General features: G+C 40.2%; 1 protein-coding gene across 1 annotated transcript; it reads left to right on the top strand.

Moving 5' to 3' along the window:
• The first annotated feature begins 355 nt into the window (after positions 1–355).
• Positions 356–24944, top strand: KLHL7 (kelch like family member 7). Its single transcript, XM_042816513.1, has 11 exons — positions 356–677; positions 4129–4231; positions 4988–5081; positions 6202–6326; positions 8311–8486; positions 11036–11210; positions 12523–12665; positions 18359–18599; positions 21219–21420; positions 22108–22205; positions 23751–24944. The coding sequence occupies exons 1-11, from the start codon at positions 558–560 to the stop codon at positions 24032–24034; spliced, it is 1761 nt and encodes a 586-aa protein (XP_042672447.1). The 5' UTR covers positions 356–557; the 3' UTR covers positions 24035–24944.
• Positions 24945–25155: the final 211 nt, after the last annotated feature.

Here is a 25155-nt window from a genome sequence, read left to right as displayed (position 1 = left end):
CGGACCCACTCTAGCAGGTCCATGCCTGCCCTGAGCTAGGGGCCCCGAGCTGGACGCAGCATTTCAGGTAGGATTTAGCAATGGGGGGAATCACATCGCTTAACTAGCTGACAGCGTACTCCTACAGCGTACTACTAAGCGCAGCCCAGGATACAGCCCGCTTTCTGGGCTGCACACACCACAGCGCCTGCCACCCTCACCCCGGCAGCCTCTCCGCCCATCCCCACCATGGCGCGCGCGCACGCCGCCCCGACGCCACGTGACGCACAGAGGCCTCTCCGCTCTTTGTTTACCTCGCGCGGGGGCAGCGCTCCGGTCCGCGGCGTCCGCACATGCGCAGCACCGCCCCACCCCGCCCACCAGCCTCGGTCCGCTTCCGCCGCGGAGATCTTCGGTGTTGCTGGTTGACGGCTTTGTCCGTTCAGTTGTCCGTCGGTCTGTCTAGTCATCCATCCGCTCCTGGCGCAGCGAGAGCCCGAGGCGGCCGCTCGTCGCCCGTCGTCGCATGCCCCCCGTGGGCGGAGGTGGCGGGACCGCGGTGCCGGCGGTGAGGGGCCATGGCCGCTCCCGGTTCGGAGAAGAGCAGCAAGAAGAAGACGGAGAAGAAGCTCGCAGCCCGCGAGGAGGCCAAGCTGCTGGCTGGCTTTATGGGCGTCATGAACAGCATGCGCAAGCAGGTGCGGGCCGGGCTGCTCGGCGCTGGGGCTGGCGCTCGGAGCCGGGCGGGGTTGGGGCCGGGGGCTCCGTGCGTGGCGTCGTCACGTGCCGCCGTTCGGCTGCGCTTCTCCCGGTGCGAGCCTTGGACAGGGCGCCGTCCTGCCGTCGGAAACCGGCAGGCAGCGGCGGCGTTGGTTCTGCTTTGCTCCTCCCTTCGTTCCCATCTGACGGGCCGTCAGTTACTCTCGTGTACTTGTAGAACTTCACGCAGCTCAGCGGTGTGTGAAGGACTAAGTCGATCTCCATGAAAACTTTGTGGTGATTTGAGGTAATGAAATGTTAAGAGTTATGCAGGGACTCAAAGCTGTGAGGGCAGCTCTGCTGAGAAGGGCCAGGGGATCCTGATGGATGAAAAGCTGCCCACGAGCCAGAAGTGTACACACAGCCCACAAGGCCAGCTGTATCCCGGGCTGCATCTCGAGAGAGGTGACAGCAGGGAGAGGGAGGTGGTTGTCTGTCCCCTTTGCTCTGCCCTCACGAGGCCCCATCTGGAGTACTGCATCCCGGGGGGCTGGAGTTCAGGAGGGATGTGGAGCTGTTGGAGCGGGTCTAGAGAAGAGCCACGAAGATGATGGGAGGGCTGGAGCACCTCTGCTATGAAGAAATGTTGAGGAGAGCTGTGCTGCTTCGGTTTGGAGAAGGTTCTGGGGAGATCTCACTGTGACCTTCCAGTACTTAAAAGGAGTTTATAAGCAGGAGGACCAACTTCTCACATGTTCTAATAGTGACAGGACAAGGGAATATGGTTTTAAGTTAAAAGAGAGGAAGTTTAGGTTAGATGTTAGGCAGAATCCTTTTAAGCAGAGAGTAGTGAGGCACTGGCACAGCTGCTCAGAGAAGCTGTGGATGCCCCATCCCTGGAGGCGTTCGAGGCCAGGATGGATGGGGCCCTGAGCAGCCTGACCTACTGGATGACAGCCCTGCCCACTGCAAGGGGGGGTAATTAGATGATTTTTAAGGTCTCTTTCCAACCTAAGCCATGCTGTGATCTGCTTATTGATGTAGGATTTGTTTCTGTTCTGGTGGGGTGTAGCTGAGCTCCTACCTCTCTCCTTGTTGACAAGGGGATGCCTGGTGCTGTTATGCTTTGGAGACACGTTGTCAATTAAGTTTCCCGAAACATGTTTGAAAAGACAAGTCTTTTCAGAAGAGGCATTTATTCTACATGGGCTGCAAGGCATGAAATGCCCAAAAATCAAGCACGCAAAGTCTTTACACTGACTTCTATTTATAGTCCAAAATGTTTTCACTATCCACCTACCTAATACATAAGTCACGCCTACCTATGACATATTCATAGAGTTATGTAAGCTTACATAACATTTGAATCTTCTGCGATTGCGCGGGGTTCTTTGGTTGGTCTTCAGTGATCATTTGGGGAGCTGTCCCACTCCTCACTTTATCTGTGTTTGAGCATAATACTTAGTCTCATCTGATTGATTACTATTTTAGACTCGTGTCTCATCTCAAAGGTGTCTTTTCTTGTTCCTTATTTATGGCCATCTTGGATCTCTGAAGAGAAACAGCTCATCTTGGGAAGTTTAGTTATCCTAAATAAGCAGGACATCTGGAACTTAAAGCAGAGCTTCAACCTTGAGCAAAATCCCTCAGCCACACAAAAATGTCAAATAATCAGCTTTTGAGACATCAAGCAGGCAGAGGAGATACAGCCCCCAGTGTGAGAGGATCAAACCAAAGCGTTGTGCTGCTTCTGGTTGTCTTCAAACTAACTGTGCTTGAGGGATTGGGGATGCAACTCCAAATTTTGCCTGCTACTTTTTACTTTTAGCCAGACTTCAGATGGTGGCTTTTATGTCTGCTCACCCCTGCCAGTTGACTAGTCTAGAAACTTTTGGGTAGTTTGAGACATTCCTGCTTCTATTAGCTATGTGTAGGAGGAGCAGCAACCATAGGAAAGTGTTCAGCTTGCTCCTTGTGCTGCAGGAAGCTGCTGTCCTATTTTGGTAAGTTGAGAACTCTGCTGTGGTTATAAAACCTCAATGCACTATGAGTTAAAACTCCTGTGATGGAAACAGCAGCCTGTGTGCAGAGCCTACCTGTTCATATGCATTTGGTTAATGATGTAGGAAAATGGGACAGGTATAAAGCACAGCTAATTTTGAAGAAACTGCTTTTTTTTTTTTTTGGTGAACTGTGATCTATAGTCAGCTGCTATGTGTGGGATTTTGGAGTAGACTGTGGGCATGTTGGCATTCAGTTCTGGTGAGATACTGGGAGTATGTTCAATGCATAAGGACTAATTGCTGACCTCAGAAATGAAATGGATGTATCTCTGTGCGTAATGAGCTTTTTTGACAGCATGTGCATACATCCTGTGTTGCCACTTTGTAGCTGAGTGGAGATAGGTCAAAAGGAAGAAGCTGAGAATGAAGCTGGGATGGAGTTGCAAGGTGTCATCGAGTTAATGAAGCTTGGAAGTGCTGGGTGACGCTTGGGGTGTGGGCTTTGGTCAATGAAGCAGCAGTCATGGGTTGCATCAGCAGAATTACTGAGTGATGCAAATAGATCCTTTTGGAAAGTTCTTTCTGAGCATTTCTGTACCATGGTTGAAACAGAACAGTTACACCCAGAAATGTCACAGGAAAAGAAAGGAGAATGATGATCTGGTTTGGTTGGCAGATATTTCTTCCCACATCCAGTGAGGCTTTAGGGTATCTGAGATGCTTCAAATACTGAGCTGAGGCATCAAACTTGCCTTAGAAACACAGCATGTAGTTAAAGCAGCAGTTGTGTGTCGTAGCAGAGCTCAGCCACAGTGTCCTATGATGTTGTGTACTGCTAATGTACCTGTTTGGAGCCAGATGTGCTGGGAATTCCAGCTTTGAAACTTTGTTCACATGGTCTTTTTTGTTACTGTTTCAATCTTAAATGTTTTAAAGTCCTGGATGTACAAAGGAAGTTTAGCGACGCATGCGCTCCCCAGATCTGCACTTGTAATTCAGACTCTTCTTTTTGAAATGTGTTATTTATGTTTTATTCAGTGAATGCTTTCTGATGAGTATCCTGTAAGAAGCTTAAAAAATAGATTGGCAGTTGAGTAGATAAGGATGAAAAGGATGGAATGTCAATGTAGTCCCTGCTCAATGCTGCGGAGCCTTTAGCATAGGAGGCTGACATAAATGCCACAGGAAAAGCTTTAATCACAGCTCATGTTATCAGTGACCAGCCTGAAGGCACAAGGTCATGGGAGCATTGAGCTTCCCTAGTTTTTCAGGTTGTTGAGCTTTGTTGACTTTCAGAAAATCTTTTTATTGTGTGATATTATTTGGGTTTATGCAGATAAAGGAGACCAATGAATTTTCATAAGCTGTTTTTAGAGAAATATTGTTGAAAGTGTTTCAGGAATGCTGATCTTCTGTTTTTCCATCTGGTTTTCTTCCTCTGATTTAGAGAACGCTCTGTGATGTTATTCTTATGGTTCAGGAAAGGAGGATCCCAGCTCACCGTGTTGTGCTCGCCTCAGCAAGCCACTTTTTTAACTTGATGTTTACTAGTAAGTATTTTCCAAATTGCTTAATTTTATTCTTTCATGAACACATCTTGATAAACAGCTTGTCAGTCACAGTTTCTTTTTTATGAAGTGATTAATTTCAGGGATAGGTGTAAGTGAAGATTTCCTCAGTTCTTATCCATCTTCCATTCATCTCTATTCACCATTCCTCTTATTTTTGTTTCCAAAAATGTAAGCATTATTGTACTTGTTCTGCCTTTATACATTCAACTGCATAGTATCTATCTTACAAGTCGTAGGTCAGGTATGCAGAAGTAAAATTGCTGTGCTATAAATCACATGTTAAACTGAAGAAGTAAAATGTCTGTGCCTTCTGGTGGTTGGCTTGTATCCATCTGTGGGTAGATCTGCAGTGCTGTGACAGCGTGGGAGCTCTGAGCTGGCTCTGCTGTTATCAGCTTGAATATGGAAATAGCCTTTGGTGGTGCAGAGCATGCTTCCTATCTTTGGTCATGCTGGCTTGGCAGTCTGCATTGCAGTCCGACAGCATTTTTGACCGTTCCTATTTAAGGCACTTTTCAGCAAAATTGACATAATGCAAACATGTGCACGCACCACTTATTTTGGTTATCAAACCTCTTCTTTCTTTCTTGACTTGCATTTGTAAGGGAAAAGCAGCAACCGTGTGCAGTTTTTAGCAGGTTCCCATTTTGTATAATGACTTTATTTCCTAGTTTTTAAAATGGAAAATAACTGGAGTGGCTTATTGATGTAGTTTGTCTTTTAACCTTTTTGCAGCAAATATGCTTGAATCAAAGTCCTTTGAGGTGGAGCTGAAAGATGCGGAACCTGACATTATTGAACAGCTTGTGGAGTTTGCTTATACTGCAAGGTAGTTTTGTTATTTAAAACTGATGCTTCTGCTAGAAAGCCTGCCAACTCTAAATGATGAAATCTTAAAACAATGCTTTTATGATTCATCAGTTTTCATATTATTACAATTCTTCACTTGTTTTAAGTCTGTTGTGACTAAATTTATATCCTCCTTCCTTTTTCCTATTTATTTCATCAGTAGGGAAGCCCTGTGGACTAAAGAGAGTGGTAATTGTCATCAGAAAGTAATTAAGAATACTTCTGGCATCCGTGTTGGAGTTGAATTATATTCACCATTGTTCTGAAATGTAGACCCTTCTTGTTATAAGCAGGGGCTTCTCCTCATGATCCTAACAGCTATCACAAATACCTATTTTGGGGACTTACACCTTCACCTCTGCACAGTCTGAGTGGGAAGCTGCTTTGCAAAATGCATTTCCCTTCTATCTCAGACTCCCACGTGTTTGTTTTTAAATAGCACTGCAGGCACTGTAACGTTTAAACGGAGCTTGTTCAAAAGACTGGGATTCTGAACAGTACTGTGCAACAAGCTCTTATGATGGATGGCAGACCCTGTCTTTGTAGTGATGGGGTGAAGGCTTTTTCTCTGCTTTCTGAGAGAAGTTGTGTGTGCTTATCTGTGGTGAGATGCAGCCGATGCTGGCACCCTAGCCCTTTTGGTGCCTTGCAGTCAGAATGGTTGTTCTGCTTGTGCACTCTAGGCAAATAAACTGTAGCAGTTTTGACAATGAGTTTAGGCAGATTTCACTGATGTGCATTTGGGAGTGGGAGGCTGTCAGGGGAAGGCTCTTTTCCTTTTCTGTTCTTGTGAAAATGGCTAACCACACAAATCAGAGCATGGTGTTCCAGATGGCCTGTGTTAAAGGCTAATTCTTTAACTAGCCAATTCTTTAACAGGCTAATCCTGCACTGTTTGCTCTCTGTCCTTCCTCAGTAATGTACAGCAAATTAAAGCAATTTGAAAAGACTATGAAGGGAAGTTGTGTCTCAACTGTTTGTGAGTTCAAGAAGCTTGGGGAGATAGCAGGAGAATAATTTTGCCTCTTATGGATCGGTGTTTTGGCTACGACTAAGAAGGTAGTTTTAGTGATGCTAATATTGCACCTTCTGTTTTGCAGAATTTCTGTTAACAGCAATAATGTCCAGTCCTTACTAGATGCAGCAAACCAATATCAAATTGAACCTGTGAAAAAAATGTGTGTGGACTTTTTGAAAGAACAAGTTGATGCTTCAAATTGTCTTGGTAAGAGAAATACGGACTGGTCACTTTTTTAACTTTTCTGTTCTTGAAAAACAGGTAGTATCATAGTATAACAGACAGTAGTACTTGGCTAAATCCAAATGCATGCAAAGAATAATTTTGCTCTGAATCTGAACTGTTTCCCCTTGCCATAAACAAAATAATTTGTCAGTTGTCTTGGCCAGTGTTAGGGTCCACTGACTTTGCAAGGTCTCATCCCAGTTTAACAACAGCCTGGAGATTCTTGTTTGTTTCAAATCCTCGGCTGTTTAACAAGGTGATGCTTTCAGTTGTTGTTACTGTTCTTGGAGACTAAATTTGACGGTCGTAGTTTATACAAAACTAACATACCTTCTAAAAATTCCAAATAAAATGAGTTTGTTTGAGTGAAATCAAAAGGAGAAAGCAGCAGCTAAAAACAAAAGTGAGTGAAATCTATGAAAGACATCCGCACTGTTTTGGTGTTTGATGTGCCCTGTAGCCTTAATGCAAACTCAGTATTACAAAAATACAAACACCAAGCAGAACTTGGTGCTTACTATTATTTAGAGATTTGGAGTACTTAATCTTTGGTCTTTGATGTAAGAAAATACTTAGAATTATTGTTGTTAGTTATGCAATTCTCCTAACGACATCTCAATTAAGTATGTTACAGATGTTTAATATCAACAAATGTTTTGCAAAAGATCTGAATTACAAAGATTCAGGTGATGTGCTGTGATGCTGCACTATAGCAGTGGCTCTGAAATAACTGCTGGAAGGAAGGCATTACTTTCTAAGGAAAATGCCACTTACACTTGCTTTGAGGCATGTTCAGTCCTCTGCAGTCTTTGTTAACTAGAAAATTAATTATATTCTTTAACACTTGCATACTTCGCTAATTCATATCAAAAAGGAGATAGAAATTAAATCAAATTTTCCTAAAGATATACCTTATGAGTTCTGTGTAGACTTACAGGCAAGCCCACAGCTCACAAAAATGAATATTTGAAATAAACTATGACTTATTTTGAATCTCTTGAAGTTTTGTTATTTCTCACTGGAAAACCAGCTAGGTCATACTCTTGAATTTTATCATTGGAGTTCACATTTTGCTTTGTAGAGAGGCTCACTCTAATTGCATCCTGTGGATTGAATTTCACTCTGGGGTTGCTTCTACTCCACTTGTTGCCATCCTCCAAAAGAGGAGGAGGGGGAAGACCATAGCGTGGTGGGCAAAATGTGTCCACTGAACAGCTCTGTGCTCACCTGGTAACTAGAGAGGAGGTTGGAAATAGTACTTCTCCCCAGAGCCCTGTCCCTGGAGGTGTTCAAGGCCAGATTGGATGGGGCCCTGGGCAGCCTGGTCTAGTGTTAAATGGGGAGGTTGGTGGTCCTGCATGGGGCAGGGGGGTTGGAGATTCATGATCCTTGGGGTCCCTTCCAACCCTGGCCATTCTGTGATTCTCAGCAGCATTTGCTGTTCATAGCTTTACGCCAAGCTTCTGCTCTTGCTTCAGTGCTAGCTTGACTTTTTTGTGTTGGCCTGCAGCAGTCTTCACTACTACACTGAAGAGTCCAGCTCACTGTGCCTCTTAGTTGCACTTGGTTGGTGATGTTTGCTGCCTCAGCAGGTCAGGGCAGGTCATGAAACCTGGAAATATCAAGCTGTTCTGGTTAGACTTCGGTGTTACGTGGCTCACACCTAGTTAATATACTGTTGTATTTTCCATGGTAAGGAAATAGTGCTGGAGAAATAGTACAGCAAGTGCTACAGGCCTGACTCTGCACTTTGCCCTGTAGAGGGGGGGTTCACATACTTGTGCTTATCTTAGTTTGACTTGAGTTACAGATGAATTATGATAGTATTTTTTTCATTAAGCATATCAGTAAGTACTAAACTGGCATTCTAAGTATCACTGGAATTATGGTGTTACCATTTGAGTCAAACATATTAAAGGTAATTGCAGTTCAGTTTGGAAAGGTTTTCTTAATTTTTCTTTCACAGGTATAAGTGTGTTAGCAGAATGCTTAGACTGTCCAGAACTGAAAGCCACCGCAGATGACTTTATCCATCAGCATTTCACTGAGGTTTACAAGACAGATGAATTTCTTCAGCTTGATGTTAAGCGTGTGACACACCTCTTGAACCAAGATACACTGACTGTGAGGGCAGAAGACCAGGTGAGATCTGTTTCATTGTGAAAAGAGCTCTTCTATCAGCTAAGAAGATCGAACTTCACTATCTCTTTTTTAATTGAGAGAAAGTTTCGAGTGTCTCGTTTCAGGTATTCCTGCACAGTGCTTGAGCTGAGGCCACACCAGTGCAGAGCAAAGCAGTACAGTCCTTCACTCAACCAGCTAGCAAGTGTATCCCTGCTTGGTCAAAACCAAACATAAAATGAATATCCACACTTAATCTGGATATAACATATGTAATATCAGCAAAATGGAAAGAAAAGTCATAAATGATGTAGGCAGAACAGTTTCCCTTATTGAGATACAGGGCTTCTGATCCCATGTAACATGAGTTGAATTAAGTTTAACGTATTACAACAGTTGCTCCCAGCCTGGGAATTTAGGCACTGTTAGTGGAAGTGAATACCTCAAAGTGAGGAGCAAACTGCATGTGATGTCTCTACCTGACTATGTGCTGAGTGTCAGCCTCTTTCAGAAGGGAGCTGCTGCTGATGGAGACATGTATTCATAAAAAAAACTTGCAAAATTGAAGAACTTAAGAACAAGGTGGACCTAACACTCAAACCTAGAAGCACTGACAGTGACAGATTGATGGAAGGCCCTTGTTTATGGAATAGATACAAAAAAGCTTAAGTAAATGGGAAGTGCCTTAAGTTTCATTTAAAAGCTGTGAACTGTGGTGGAGATTAGTCACAGCTGTCCCATTTTGAACACTTGATTCAGTATACCATAGCCCTGAACATGTTTGCCAGCTTATTCTTCCTGCTGCAGGGAAATGGAGTATAGGTGTGTCTGCACTGCAGCTAAAAGAGCTGATTGCGAGATGGTTGTAGCTGCTGGATACTTCCTGAAGGTTCTCAGTCACATCTATACTGAAATTTTGCCTTTCTACCTGCTTCTGGTGCTTGTGTTGGGTAATTTAAATTCATTTAGCTATGTTGTCATGAATTTACACTCTTTAAAGTGCATCAGAAGGATCTTGTAATCAAGGTGGTATGTATATGCATTTAAATAGAGACAGGAATTTTACTGACTCTGAAGTTAAGTATTCATAGAATTAATGCATTTTCTTCAATACATATTACCTGAAAATACTAATTGCTGTGTTGGGAAATAATGTCAGGTGACAAGATCAAAATTCTTACCATGAACTGGGAAGAGTTCAGGCCCCAGGTAACTTTCCCAGAGTTAGGAGTGTTTTATGCTTTAGAATTTATTTTCTTGAAGTTCAGTTGATAAAGTAACATGGCATGCTTCAACTTGGCAGCAGTGATAGAAATTTCAAGTAGGAGCATGGCATGATTAAAATTCCTCTTATAAATGGACAGCATACCAAAGTAATCTTATTTTTCAGGAATACCAATAGAAAGTTAGTGTACTTTCATTTTTATATTGGTATAAAGCATATTTTCACTTAGCAGAAGCAGGAAGGATAGCTTTCATTACTACTTGGCCTCTTGTTCCTGTATGCTAATAGTGTTTCTGTTAGTGACTGAGAAAACAACGCTATATCCCTACATTCTTTTGAATTTCCTTAGCTGATGGAACTTAAGTCTTCAGTTTCTTTATTTCTTTTCCCTTGCTCTCTGGTCATTCCAGCTGGGAAGGTTTAGCAGTCCTTCTGAATAACTCATGACATAGAGAGACTTTTAATGGCAGAACTAATTTCAGTCATTCACTGAGCGCCGTGATCAGTTTCAGCTTCAGTGAGTGGGTATTGACTGCATTACTACCCGTAACAAAATTAGTGCTGACTCTGGCATGGCAGTGTACTGGATAAGTTTGCTATGTCTGCAGCAGCACTGAAGAGCGTTACTACGTTGGTAACGTTGGACTTCCTTTCTATTCCTTCCTGACTCAGTGGATAATCATAAATAGAACAGGTTTCTTGGTTACCTTCCCTGTCCTGCCTGCCCTGTCCTGCCAAGAAAATCCATTAGCTTTTCCAGTAAAGAGAAGATAACAAAGGAAAGTTTCAGAATACTATACTTGAGGCAGTCTGTAGCTTTAAAAAAATAGGGGGGGTTTTGTTATTTTTTTTTTTAATGGTCTGCTAAGAGATAATTTGGAACTTCTTAAGAATGGTTTAATAACACAGTTTGTCAGCTTAGGACACTGTGTGAAGTACAAGCTATTTCAACATTCCTGATGAAGCACTAGCAGTGTTGTGACACTGAACACAAAGCATATTTGTCTTGTATGCTGTGCAGGGATTACGCACGTAGATGTGAATTACAGATTCATGCTTCCTTTTGGGAAAAATGTTAAAAAGTAGTAGAAATTATTGGTTTAAAAAACATAGAGGGGTTTTATCTTGCGTCCCTTCGTTTGTTTCAATTTGTGCCTGAGCGTTGTCTTGCCTTTTTTGGAACATGGTGGCATAGATAGTTTTACTGAAGCCTCTGCATACTGCAATTTTATTATTGGTTACCCTGCAGTGGATGGAAGAATCTGATTGGAGCACTGATGTTTAGTTTTTGCCCGAGTCTGTGGTGATGTACATCACCTTTTTCTTTTGTTTTCTTCTGTTTAAGGTTTATGATGCAGCAGTCAGGTGGCTGAAGTATGATGAACCAAATCGCCAGCCATACATGGTTGACATTCTTGCTAAAGTCCGATTTCCTCTTATATCAAAGAACTTCCTAAGTAAAACAGTTCAGGCTGAACCACTTATTCAGGATAACCCAGAATGCCTTAAGATGGTGATCAGTAAGTTGACCTCTAGTTGAAATCTCTGATGTTCTATATATTTTAAAAATGATGTGGAATGTAAATTTTTATAAGTTATTCCAAATGCTCTGATGATGCTTTCACATTAAAAACATCTCTGTTCCTTCTAGGGTGTTGCATTTAGTTGAAGTTGCGTTAGCAGATTGTCATGAACACAACATCTGTTCTTATAAGAGAAAAGAAGTGAGAATCGCTAGCAAATGACATTAACTTCACGATGCATAATGGAATGAATTTTCTGCCACTGAGTTGGTGTAACTGGAAATGTGCCTTTGGGACAGGATAGTACCTCAGTGTCTGTTATTGCTTAGAGGTGAATTATTAAAAATCAGTTTGAAGTTTTGAATATTATGAAGTGTCCCTAAGCAAATAAGGATGTTAAGCCTGAGTTGCACCGTTTTCATCTCTCACACTCTGTGACATTTGAGGCTGTAAACACTTATGTTCTTAATGTACGAATGAGAAGGGAAAACAAGCTTTCTTTTTCTTCTTTTAAGGTATCAAATTTGAAGTTTCATCATTTTATCATTTTTATCATTTTATCATGTATGAGAATAAAGCTTATATGTTGATGAGTATTCTGGAAGATTTTTTTTAAATTTCAGTAGCAATTAGTCAGCTTCCTTTAAGTGTAGATCTAGAAAAGGCATGCAACTCTTTTCCATCAGTCAACGAGTAAGATTCAGATTAACCTGTACGTTGGTATTTGCTGACCATCAACATCTCAGTTGCACTCCTGCATGACATGGAATTAGGTGCACTGCTGAAAAAATAAGGGTTTTTGTTTTAACGACCTGTAAGATCAGTAATGTTTTTGCATAATTTGGACTGTTTCTTAGAGAAAAAGAAAGCACCTATTTTCTTAAAGCAATTGTAACTCCTATTTTGCATTGTCAAGTTATGAACAGTGGGATTTTTTCCTAAAATGCAGGATGATAGAGATGCTTCACTTTCAGACACCCAGTTTTGCCAATATTTTTCATAAGTCACGCTTCCTTTTGCCAGTTTCAGTATGGGAGACATAGCTATTAGCTAAAAGAGCTGATTGATAAATTGGAATCTAACATGAGTCCATATCCAAGTCCCATTTTCATGCAGAGTAGGAAGTTTGAAATAAGGTGTAAGTCTGGATGTATTCTGCCACACTCACATTCGTTCATTTAAGAATGAAAACAAAGCTGCATAGATGTACTGCAGAAACTTGAGTCCCTGCTTTTTTCCCTTTCCTAGCTCTGAAACATTCCCTTCTTTGTGAATTAGGCTGGGTCTGCAACAGTTGTCTTCCTTCCAGGTGGGATGCGATACCATCTCCTTTCCCCAGAAGACAGAGAAGAGCTAGTGGAAGGTACACGACCAAGAAGGAAGAAACACGATTATCGCATTGCTTTGTTTGGAGGCTCACAGCCCCAGTCCTGCAGATATTTTAATCCAAAGGTAATCGTTACCTCAGAATGCATTAAGATTCACTGTTTGTAAGCTTACGTGTTTTACATTTGCTGGTGGTATTAACCAAAGCATCATGGTCTGCAGAATGGAATGGGAAGGATGGATTATTCTCTGTCTCTTGAGTGTACAGTTGGAAGGTATAGCTAATTTGGTGCTTTTAGATCTGTGCTCTAGATGTAATACTTGATTTTAAATAGAATGATTGTGCTTGTCTGTTGCCAGTGTTAGATATAGGGTTCTGAAATGCCTTTGAGTCAGAATTTATTGGTATGTGCATCCCATAGCTGGAAATAAAAGTTTACAGAAATACCAAGCAGTCAGTTTGGAATATATAAATCCATATGCATGTGCTTGCACTTACTGCTTTGAGTTAGTCTCTGAGCACATTTTTTCTTAGTGTAATTTGAAAGATTGACTTTTGTGATAGTGTAGAACCTGTTTTAGAGTACAAGGGGTTTTGATACTCTTATTAAATATGTAAACATTTCTGAATCCAATGGTTCACAATTCTACTAGTTAAGAATATGTAAGAAAGAGAATTGAGAGCCAAGTACCCCAGAAGTGGGAAAAAAGTGAATTTCTGCAAAAACCTTAGAGATGATCACTTTAGATCAGTCAAGATTTGCCTGGAATTTGTTTCCATGTTTTCTGAAAGAAATCAAGCCACAGGAATTGTGTTTGTTTCAGCTATGCAGACTAGGTGATCTAGAAACATCAGCTACTTGCAGAAGGACTATCCATATGCTGTTTTACCAGACAACATTTGCAATAGTACAGAAATAAGTTTCTACTCAAGTATCACTGCTGCTCTGATAAGTTCTGAAGTTATATACATCATATATTTTGTTAAATAAGTTGTCTTTTCCAAGTGAGCACATTTAATGTCCATTGCAGTTTCAAACAGTTAAGCAGTTCAGTGTGTCATGTGTGAAGTACATTGTCAGTGTGAGCCCTGTCAGATCTAATTCAGGATGAATGACCCCTTGGGACATTCTTTTGAGCTCATTTGATACAAATTTGCATTCCTGTATGTAAAATAGAATTGAAGCCACCTTTTCTGAGCTCTGATTGAGTTTGAAAAAAGTTGCCAGATTTTCTAACTTAGTTTGAGGCATTTAATTTGAATTTTAATTGAGAATTCCAAATTCCTAAGTGTTGTCCATCTTCCTCCTTATTTAAGTAAGCGATATAAATAGTGCTCCAACTGAGGGTGGGAGGAACTGGGAAGATATTTTTTTTCCTGTTGTGAAGCAATAAATTCTTTCCAACATCTGAACTGGGGAAGTCTTTGATCGGGGCGTTCATCATCTTCAAATAGTCATTTGGTTTAGGCATTTTAACAGGTTGTAATCCATCTAACATGCTCTGACCTTTCTCCTACTAGAAGAAAATTGGATTGATGTTTCTTCCTCTTGATCTACAGTAACTTAGGTTGGAACAAAGCTATTCTAAGGCAGTGTGGAAACTAGCTTTGAGGCTGTCTGTCCTAGTTGTTAGCTGGCAAGGGTATTATCAGCATAGATAATACTGATCTCTTTGCTAACTTAACTGGCACATGAAATTCCAAAGTAAGCGCCTGTATAATCAACGGATATCAAGATGTTACAATCACAATATATAATCAATGGATATCAAGATGTTACAATCACAATATAAACAAGAGAGTTAGGCAAAGTGGACCATGATAACAAGAGAGAATAAATGGAAGGCTTACCCTTATGCTGGGCTCACCACAAAACACCAGAAGGAGGGATCTCCAGAAGAGATCCTTCCCCACTGGTAGCCAGCTCTTAAATAGGTCTAGGAGGGATGGAGCCTGGCTCCACCCCTTCTGGCAGCACAGTGAATTGCCTTCACCTGTGCTCCTCTGGCTGACTCAGTGCTCGCCTCAGGTGATCAATCAGAGGTTCAGGCCGTGACTCAGCAGCTCCCATACAGTGCCTGATGTCAGCGGTGGTCAGAACTGTAGAAATGGGAGTAGTGGTTTAGTGGCTTCATCACTCTTCATGCATTAATATATAATCTTCCAGTTGACTTTTTTTTTTTTAGGTTTTAATTGTGTTTGAAAAATACTAGGGTTTTTTCCTTTTTTTTTTTTAAAAAAAAAAACTTGATGTCATTGTAAAAATAATAACCTCAAGGCATGCTGTGTGGGAGCAAGAGGCAATGTCAGCTGGAGGGAAAATTATATGTAGTTATGGGATATTCAGTCATCAAAACTATAATATTGAAGAAATCTGGCTTGTGGATGAAAAGTCATGCCTACATAAAGCTGCAAAATGCATAGGATTAAGATCTCTCTTTTTTTTTCTTTTTTTTCCTTAGACTATTTGCCCAGGCTAAATACAAATAAATAAATAAATAGAACTTGAAGGGAACTTTTTTAGAATTTTCACTTGATGGAACATTATGGCCTTACGTGTGGGTTCAGCAGGGAGCTGGGGGTGGGCAGGAAAGGAGAAGGAAAGAAGTGAGTGGCTGATTCTCATAAGCATTGTCTCCACTGAATACTATTTCTAGTGCTTATATGCTTCCTTGAGTGTTCCTAGCTAATCTGTTGTGTCTTATTCAGTCACTCTTACTTATTTTATTTACAGCTTTTAAGTTATTTAAACATATTTTCCTGGATATTTGAGTATTTCAGTTTGATCTTCAACTATGACGGTAGCTTAAATGCCACAAACCAAGGATCCAGAACCACTGCTGGATTAATATCATGTGCATGTAAAATAAGAAGTGTGGGATGTAAGGCACTACATCACAAGTTTGGCTTGCTTTAATTAGTCTCATCAAAAGATGATGGAGCTGTCACTGTGCCAAAAATCAAGGTTATATATGTACTTCTGCAAGGTTAGGACCTTAGGAAGGAATTGGATTTTTTTGTCTGCTGAGCTGACTGAATAGTGCCCCCATCCTTTATTTTTGATTTTAATTAAATTCAGCAATCTAATATATCAGATGAAGAGGTGGTTCAAGACAAACTTAGACTGTTTCTCCTGAAAATATTGTCTTGTTTGAATGATACAACTTTCAGTAATTCTCATACTGCAAGGTTAGTGCAAAAATTATTTTCAGTAACATCGCTTTGCATACAAAAATCAGTCTCTGACGTTGATCTTCATTTCCTTTGTCAAAAAGGGGTTTTTTTATGGATGACTAGACTGTTATTTGTCATTGTTTAACAATATTACTTCGTCTATATTTGTTGTCCTTGTTATGCTGTATCTGATACTTCTGTTGATGCATGTACTTCAAGGGAGCAAAGTGATGGAACAGATGCAGACTGGGGCATAAAACTCCTATGGAGCAATCTGGCACTATTTTGAGAAGAGATGTTTGGTTTTAGAACTATTCAGAAAGTCTGAGATGGCATTTTTGTGGTGTTGGGAAGTGTTTTCTTGTTGAATTTTCCACAGAACATTACAAACGAAAAAAGTTGTTTTTTTTTCCCAAATTGGAACAAAATTACATTGTTTTTGAATTCTTATTTAAAATTTATACATGAGTTTATAGGATTTTGAGGCAGGAATATACTTTTGGAGAAGTAGCTGGTAGTGCTAACTTGTTAATAATACAAAATCCACCAATGGAAATGAAACAGGTGCCTGGCATTGCTATTTCTTGACAAATGGGAGAACCAGCATGCCTCTTAGGAGGAGATAAGGAGTTGTCAATACTAGGCTATTAATAGCAAGGTTGTCCATGGTAGACATGTCTGCTATTCTTCAGGGTATCAACTGAAATTGAAGAAAACACTTTAATCACACCGATCCACTCTTTCACACTGCCCGTAGCTACATGAGGAGTTGTTGTCACGGGGTCTTGTAGCTGACAACAGTTCAGATCACTGCGAGTTAAATTCATGAAAGTTGTGGTTTTGTTTGGTTTTGTCTTAAAAAAAAAAAAAAAAGAAAGAAAGAAAGAAAAAAAAAAAAAAGCAAAAAAAAGCCTTTCAAAAACTATTTAATGCAGCTTTTGCCTCTGGTGTCCTTGCATGAGCAATTGTGGAGAGCCAAGGTCAGCAGGCAAACTGTCACCATATATCTTGTTCTTTCTTTCCTCCTAATGTCCTCTTCCCAAAATGAGTCTTGCCACTGCCCAGAGTTGTATGGATCTTGACTGGGGCGGAAGGCAGCTGTTCTTAAATGCGTAAGTCATGTTGAAATAAATTCTGTGTGGTGCAGACCAACACTGAAGAGCGTTCCAAGAGAAGGAGCTGAAGTGCCTCGTGCTGGAGGAGGCGGGTTCTGCTGAGTATGCTCAGGTTATGGGAGAGCCTGCGGTTCTTTGATAAAGGTGTGGATGAAAGGGTAGTTATGAACTGAAGCCACAGAAGTGGGTCAGAGTGCAGCCCTTACGGCAGTAAGGGAAAACAACAGGGTTGTTTTTTGTTGTTGTTTTTTTTTTTTGGTAAAAATGCTGGAAATTTGAGCCAGAAAATATGATGATCTTGCACAAAGCACTGAGACGTTTTTCTTAAGATTTATGCAGCTATTTATTTTGCCATGCTGTAGTATGGCTTTCCTTTCTAGGATGCCCCAGGACGCGTTTCTCATCATAAAGGGCCACATGCACCTGCCAGCTCTTCTTGCTAAGGGGGATGCTACAGGAAAAGATTGTAAGATGTTTTGGACTATAACATGCTCTGCCTCTTTCTTTGAACCCCCATGTAGAAGTCGCTGTTCTTCCTCACTGACCAAGGTGTTTGAAGTATGTCCTTGCCAAGAAAATGTAATCTTGTAATGTCTTGTGTGATTCATTACAATGAAGGTCATGCAGCTGGTTTAGCTAGACCATCTTGAGGTGACAGATAACAGTTAAGGTCCCAAACTTTCCTGTTCAGCATAAGATAAAAGCTATGCTTACGATGGCATGGAATATGTGAGATGAAATTATTCAAGAAGTGTTTCTTGTGCTGTATGCTATCCTGGTCTGCCATCAGTTGCTGAGTTTGGTGTTTTTAAGGCTTTGGGTAGCATTAATGCCTATATTTGATACTTGCTGGTTTTGCCAACCCATGCAAAAGCAGTTTCTAGGCAACATGACTGCCAGTATTTGTGATAAAGCATTACACCATTTCTCATGCTATCAACTGTGGATAGCTATAGATCACTTGTGTTTTGCGAATTCTGTAAATAAGCTTCTAGTTGTCATGGTAATAAAGTATGTACTGGAGCTTTTCAACTGAGTTGCTTGTCAATTGAGATATTATCTTCTTTTTCCATCGCCTTTGTTTGGTTTTACTTTCTGTATTTATTTTCCTTAGAGAGAAAGAGTTTCTTAGTATATGTAAGATGTTTCTTCCATTTCTATAAAAGAAAAAGTAATTCTGCTTTATTGATTACATGCATTGTTTCTGACTTGGTAGCAGCAGGGCATCAATTCTGTTGAGGGAAAAGAACCCTGTTTTTCAGGAAAGCTGTACTGGGTCTACAGAGGGAATGAGGAAATAGGAATTGATTATGTCATGGTTCATTGCAGCTAACTATGTCTGTGTCTAAGTGAATTTTTCAAGAGTACGCCTGAGGAGTATTCTTCAATAAACAGTGTTCATGTTTGTTTTGAAAAGGAAATTTAAAACTGACCGTATCTAGATCTCTATGAAAGCTCTGTTTGAAAAACACTCGCTGTGCAGGTAAGTGTTACAATCTATTAGACATTACTTGTTCTTTGTAATGCAGGATTACAGCTGGACAGACATCCGATGTCCCTTTGAAAAGCGCAGGGATGCAGCTTGTGTCTTCTGGGACAACGTAGTTTATATTTTGGGTGGTTCCCAGCTCTTCCCTATAAAGCGAATGGACTGCTACAATGTGGTGAAGGATAGCTGGTATTCCAAGCTAGGACCTCCAACACCTCGAGATAGCCTTGCAGCCTGTGCTGCTGAGGGCAAAATTTATACATCTGGTGGTTCAGAAGTGGGTAAGACACTAAAAATCTTTAAAAACAACCCCCCAAAAAGCACAAACAAAGATACCCGGAAAATGTTCTGTTTTTTTGCATGACTCTATTGAAAAGAAACTGCACGTTGCTGTGTTAGCCTCATGAGTTAATTTTCCCATATTTAGAATTCTCTTCTCCCTGAAATCCAACACCCTGTTTCTGTTGTGTTCTGTTTCTGATTGAAATTGTGTTACTCACATTAGGAGTTAACTAGGGATATTTGCTAGCTAACTAGCAAATATAGTTTGAAAGTCTCACTCTGCTATTAGTTTACTGAACACAAATTTGCAGATCTCTGTGTGGTTTAAAATGTCATGACAAATGGCCAGAATAGCTGCATTGTGTTATTCATTTTATATGTTGAGCCTGATGAGCTTTTTTATTATCAATGAAAAAAAGGGATGATAAAAAGCTTTGTAATTGACTGGTTTTGGTGGTGAAATCGTATCTCTCCCAGTAAACTGATTTGTTTCTGTCAAGTGACAGAAGTTATCTTCTGTTAATTATTCTGATGGTTTGCTTCAGTAAGTGGAGAATTTAGATGTCATTCACTCATTGTAGTTGAAGAAAGACCATTGAATTCTCCCCAACCCAGGAAAGAAAAACATCTGTAAAGAAACACTGCAGTGCAGTACAGCTTTTGTTAATTTCTGTCTAAATTGTACATCTTGAGCAAACCAAAAGTAGAATGTAAATATGCCATATCTGTAGAAACAGAGCTTAAAGGAAAAAAGAAAAAAAAAAAGAAAACAGTTCTGAAGCTCTGCCTCCTCCCCAAAAAAACTCAACAGGAACAAAAAAACGCTATGCCTACAGATAAATTTTTTAGTAGTTCCTCCTGAGTTCTGTCTCACTGCAGAGGGAAGTGAAGAGACAAAAAGGGTCATAAGGAGCGCCTAAAATTGATACATCACTCAATAGAAAGCTGTGACATTTAGGTAAAGTTATCTGACTTCTAATATGTGTTAAGAGATCTGATGTAGCAGCAGATAGCTCGTGGCTGCCACCTAGTGTGGTAAATGTGACATAACACTTGTCCCATTATTTGCAACAGGTTAAGGCTTGGAACACTACAAAACTGCAAAATCTTTTAGAACTGCCCAGTTTCCCCACACTCCATGATCATGAGGAATTGTGGTCCAAACTTTCATTGGATAGTTTATTTTCTAATGCATTTTAGTCACATCTACATTACAGTATTGTTAACTTCAAAGTTGTTTCTGGTCTACACTTGCTATACTGCACTGTTTTACTTTGTTTTCTATACATATTTAAGACAGAATAGTAAAATCTACAAATTAATAACAGGTTATTTTGCAAGTCTATTTTTTCTTTGGAATCCAATGAATATTGCTTGTCTAGAAAAGTATGTCTCACATTTTTCTAAACTGGAGCAAACAATTATATGAAACTACTAATTTAAAAGTGTTGTAATTAATAGAATCTTAGAATGGTCCTGGGTTGAAAAGGACCACAATGATCATTTAGTTTCAACCCCCCTGCTGTGTGCAGGGTAACCAGCCACTAGACCAGGCTGCCCAGAGCCACATCCAGTGTACTGAAACAGAAGCTTTCCTCTAAAAAGACATTAAAGACAGCTTTATTATATTTCCTCTGTATAAGAATTTGTACAGCTTCCAAGCAATGGATGTGTATGTACATCAAGAAAAAAAATATGGCTCATTCCACAGTTCTTACTGATTTTGAGCACTGTGGTAGGAGTAAGCAAACATGGTTCACAGAAATCTACTCCTGCATTTTTGAACCTGAAAAAGTAGTGCTGTTCCATGTGATTTTTTTCAGCCCAGTTCCCCAGCTGGCAGTGAGTGCAGCTAGTGTAACACACCTAGCTCTTTTCTGTGAAAGCTGTGCCCAGTCTACTCTGCTTTAAGTATGGCTGGTTATTTATGGACAAGTCTTGACACTCCCACTTACCTTCATTAGAAAAGTTGCTTTTGATTTCAGTAATAGCTTGTTGGGCCGTGAGAGGGGACGGCACAGACCTCACACTTTGCGAAAATACAAGTGTCTGCCAGGGAAAGAAAGTAAAATGGTGAAGGTTAGCTGTTTTGTGATTGCTAATAATTCAGGAATATGTTGCAACATAATTTAGCTATCTAATTCCAAAAGCACCAAATATTCTGGGAGTAGCGTGAGTCACTTTGCTAGAGAGAGACTCAGGTGAATCGGTTAGGCTTACAAAACAGATGCCACGTTCTGTACACTTCTCAGTACTGAGTAACATGAGATGATGGAAATTTGATCAGTAATTTATATACAACTTCATTCAGTCTTTCTACCCCTAGACCCCCCTGCTCCTCCTGAAATAAATCTGTATCATTTGTATTTGTTTTCAAACACAAACAGCAATTATATAAACTCACATCCTTTGGAACAAAAGAGTCAAGAAAAGAATTACAAGTATGTGCTTTTTGAATATCCCAAATTGCAAGTTGGTTAGCTCTGCTTTTAGCAGTGGAAAGCAGCTTTCCCTTTTCAACTAACAAAGCGCCAATTTGATAAGTACTGTTAGTCTCTTCTCTTGGAGGACAACCATCAAAATTAATGCCACTTTGGTGGGTTTCTTATTTCTTTAAGGAAATTCCGCACTGTATTTGTTTGAATGCTACGATACGAGAACCGAAAGCTGGCATACAAAGCCCAGCATGCTGACTCAACGCTGCAGTCACGGAATGGTAGAGGCGAATGGTCTCATTTACGTGTGTGGAGGGAGCTTGGGAAACAATGTTTCCGGAAGAGTGCTAAATTCCTGTGAAGTTTATGATCCTGCCACAGAAACGTAAGTGTTGTGTCAACTGAGTATTTATGGTGGCTTTTGTTCACCCTGCAAAATGTAATGTAGATGAACAGGAAGAATTGGGCCCCTCAGCTAGGCCTGGGAGTGTGTCCAGAGAAGGGCGGTGGAGCTGATGAAGCGTCTGCAGCACGGGTCTTAGGCTGAGGGAACAGGGATTGTTGAGTCCAGAGAAGTAGAGGCTCAGGGAAGAGCTGGGAGAAGAACTCTTGTCCCAGCTATCTCCTGATAGGATGAGAGCTAAGGGCCTCAAGTTGTGCCAGGAGTTGTTCAGGTTGGTTATTAGGAAAAATTTCTTCTCAGAGTGGTGATGCGTTGGCACAGGCTGCCCAGGGGGGCAGTGGAGTCACCATCCCTGGAGGTGTTTGAGAACTGTGTGGGTGGGGACATGGTCAGTGGGGATGGGCTGGCATTGGACTGGGTATCTTAGTTGTCTTTTCCAACCTTAATGATTCTAGGATTCGATAAGTTGTATGTAATCAAGGTATTTTCCTGAATGAAGCAGTAGTATATCAGCTACTTGTAGTCCTACTTAAAAATTTTATCCAGTAGCTTTCTTTCATACTTCTTTTTCCTAACCCCAGGATTTATTTAATATGTATATTTTAAGAAATCAAACAGTGAATTTTCCTGTGATTTTGTTTGTTTGTTTGTTTTCATTTGTTTCTTCAGATGGACTGAGCTGTGTCCAATGATTGAAGCCAGGAAGAATCATGGACTGGTGTTTGTAAAGGACAAAATATTTGCTGTGGGTGGACAGAATGGCTTAGGTACTGCAATTCCTTTAATTCTCTAGCTGGACTTGCAAAGTTTTGATGGGGCCTTAATTCTACTTTATTCAGCTGCACAAACTTTGAGCAGTACTATAAAACATGTTCTGTTGCTGACATTGTTGCGTTCCTTTGTTCACCTCCGTACTTCATTATATCTTGTTTTCCAATCTCTTAGTACTGTAAAATTCAGAAATGCATCCATACTAATATAGCCAAGTCAAATATCTTAACAAAAGGCAATCTTTTAGTTTGTGTATTTGCTTTAAGTCTTTCATTTTCTATTTCAATAGACTTTGTCATTCCTCTAAACAAAACAGGTGAAAGTGTCACCACTATTCTAGGAACTTCAGTCTGAAGATTTAAAGCTAGTCAGCTATTTTCAAGTGGTGAAAAATAGAGAATTTTCGTGACTGCCCTAGTTAATGAAATGTGACTTACGGTCATGGTCTGTCTCTTTATCTGTAAAACTGGAATGATAGTTGATTTCCCAGGAGAGTTGAACTTCAATTTTAATTACATAGGGTTTCTGAAGCGCTTTTGAAAATGAAAGTTCTCAGCTATGAGGTTTATTAATTACTATTTATGGTAACTAGAATATCTAAATTCACATTAATGCTGTTCTAGAATATAGCTTGTATTTTAATTAGTCACTAAAACTATTCCAGCATGATTGACTCCTATTCAAAAATATTAGTATGTATAATTTTTTGTGCACTTCACTAAACAGTTATAGCCACAACTGTCACTTTGCAAGGTTTTAGTGTTTGCTGAATGCGTGTTGCTGAACTAATAAGTAAAATATTGTTTTGCTGCTCATATTCTGCAACTTCAATGATAAACTGTTCTTAATTTAATATAATGGCAAAGAGTTATGTCTGGAATGAAATATTTTCTGTGATTATAGAAGTTAATCTCTCAGATCTAATAATTCAGGACTGGAAGTGAAAGCTTCTCTGTGCCTCATAGTCATTTCTTTTTAAGTATGTATAATAAGATGTTTGTAGATATTGTGAAGTGTGACCTGTGTCTTGAAGAAGAAATTCTTACATACTTCACATAATGTAGTTTCCTTAATAACTTTTGAAACTGTTGGCCCTTGAAAAGTGACTTAGGTTTTTACGATATAAACATATTTGAAGTTTCATCAGTAAGTGGCCAACTGATGTAAAGGTGTGGGGATGAACCAACTAGAATGACATGGCTTCACTGGAGATAATTTTTCAGGTGGATTCTTAACTTTTGGTTACTACCCACAAATCCATGAGAAATCAGGCATTGTTGTGTTTGTGGAGCAACTCATTAGAATCTTCACAATGTGAAATTTGTAGCAGCGCATCTCATTTTCAGTCTTTCTTGCCTTCTGTTTCTGTATTTAAAGAAGAGTGAGTAACAGCTAGTTTAGAAAATCGTGACCTTTCCTTTGAAGGATTTTGTCTGTTATATATTTTAATGTAAACTCTGAAAAGTTTTATGTAGCATTCTGCACTCAAGTTCATCCTAGACAGTACGCTGTAGTAAGTTCTCTATTTCATTGCTTTTTAGGTGGCCTTGATAATGTAGAATATTACGATATCAAGATGAATGAATGGAAGATGGTGTCTCCAATGCCATGGAAAGGTGTAACAGTGAAGTGTGCTGCTGTGGGATCCATAGTTTATGTCCTGGCTGGTTTTCAGGGTGTTGGTAGATTAGGGCACATTCTTGAGTATAATACTGAAACAGACAAGTGGATAGCCAACTCCAAAGTCCGTGCTTTCCCAGTGACAAGTTGTTTAATCTGTGTCGTAGACACTTGTGGTGCAAATGAAGAAACTTTAGAGACCTGAAGACCTGTAGAATATGCAAAGAAATTCTTCAAGGACTTGGGGAAAGATGGCCATTGGTACTTTGCTTCCGTGTTTTATTGAATCTTGTTATACCAAGTAATAGGAAAAACTGAAATGCAGTCTTATTGTATAACATGGATTTTTGTGATGCCCATTTTATTGTCTGTTTTGAGATGGGGATGTGCTTTGAGAATTCACGTACCTACCTGAACACGTCACATCTTCCTTTAAAAGGACTCTGTGTGCTGCCTTGTCAAAAAAAAAGACCCGACCCAGTTATTTAGAAGAGCTCAAACCATTTGATAAAGATAACATTTGTGGTTAAATGACACCCAAACATATTTCTTCATTTGATAAAGGTGAGTAAATATATCTTGCATCATTAGGAACACAAACTTTTCTCATTTATACATACCTGCAAAAATCTTATTTCGATGCCGTGAACATTTTGCTCAGGAAAGACCAACAACAGCTGTTTGACTCCTGTAGTGATAGAGTATACAACTGTCTTATGCCAGTGATTTTCATCTTCATCTGGGTGACTGCATATTGAATTCCAAGTCAGACAGACCATATATATCATGTATACACAGATCTGAGGAATACTTGGCTTAGTATCATCTTTGGCATTTTGGAAAGCTATCACAAAAAGACTTTCTTAGTAGATGGAGGTGGGTGGGGAAGGTCTGCAGTAATTGTAGACTGTGTAAGCAGGTTAGGAACTTGAGGTTAATTTTCAGTACACCCTCCCAGGCAAACGACTGGATGTACTGTGAATGCCAAGCTGTTAGCAAAGATGGGAATAAGAAAGCAAAGTCAGTACCAGAAACATACTGATTTTTCTTCTTGAAAATGGCTGTTTTTAAAATGGCATGAACCAAGTCATTAAAGTTATTTTATAGAAGTCTTCTGAGGTTGCACCTGGTTATTGCTCTGGTTTATAAGAAAAAGTTTCCAGCAAACACGACATTAAATGTGACGACAGTGGTTCTTCCAGCGTAAGGTAAACTTGTCAGGCTCTGCGGGCGGCGATGCTGCGTACATTTCCTCAGTCGGAGAGGGGCCTTGCGCTGTTCTTCTCCTCTTACGGCTTACTGCGGGCCCGCGCCGTGTTGAAATCG

Source organism: Centrocercus urophasianus, unplaced genomic scaffold (genome assembly GCF_019232065.1).
Source record: "Centrocercus urophasianus isolate 14NV4802_14NV808 unplaced genomic scaffold, USGS_Curo_1.0 seq_16, whole genome shotgun sequence".
Lineage (NCBI taxonomy): Eukaryota > Metazoa > Chordata > Aves > Galliformes > Phasianidae > Centrocercus > Centrocercus urophasianus.
This window is presented reverse-complemented; position numbering and strand designations above follow the sequence as displayed.

What these genes read in the sequence shown, in the direction of transcription:
- KLHL7 (XM_042816513.1), top strand. Translation starts at nt 558, where the DNA reads ATGGCCGCTCCCGGTTCGGAGAAGAGCAGCAAGAAGAAGACGGAGAAG. An exon ending in CTGTGAGGGCAGAAGACCAG is followed by an intron (nt 8,487 to 11,035) that starts GTGAGATCTGTT and finishes CTTCTGTTTAAG; the next exon opens with GTTTATGATGCAGCAGTCAG. An exon ending in ATGCCTTAAGATGGTGATCA is followed by an intron (nt 11,211 to 12,522) that starts GTAAGTTGACCT and finishes TCTTCCTTCCAG; the next exon opens with GTGGGATGCGATACCATCTC.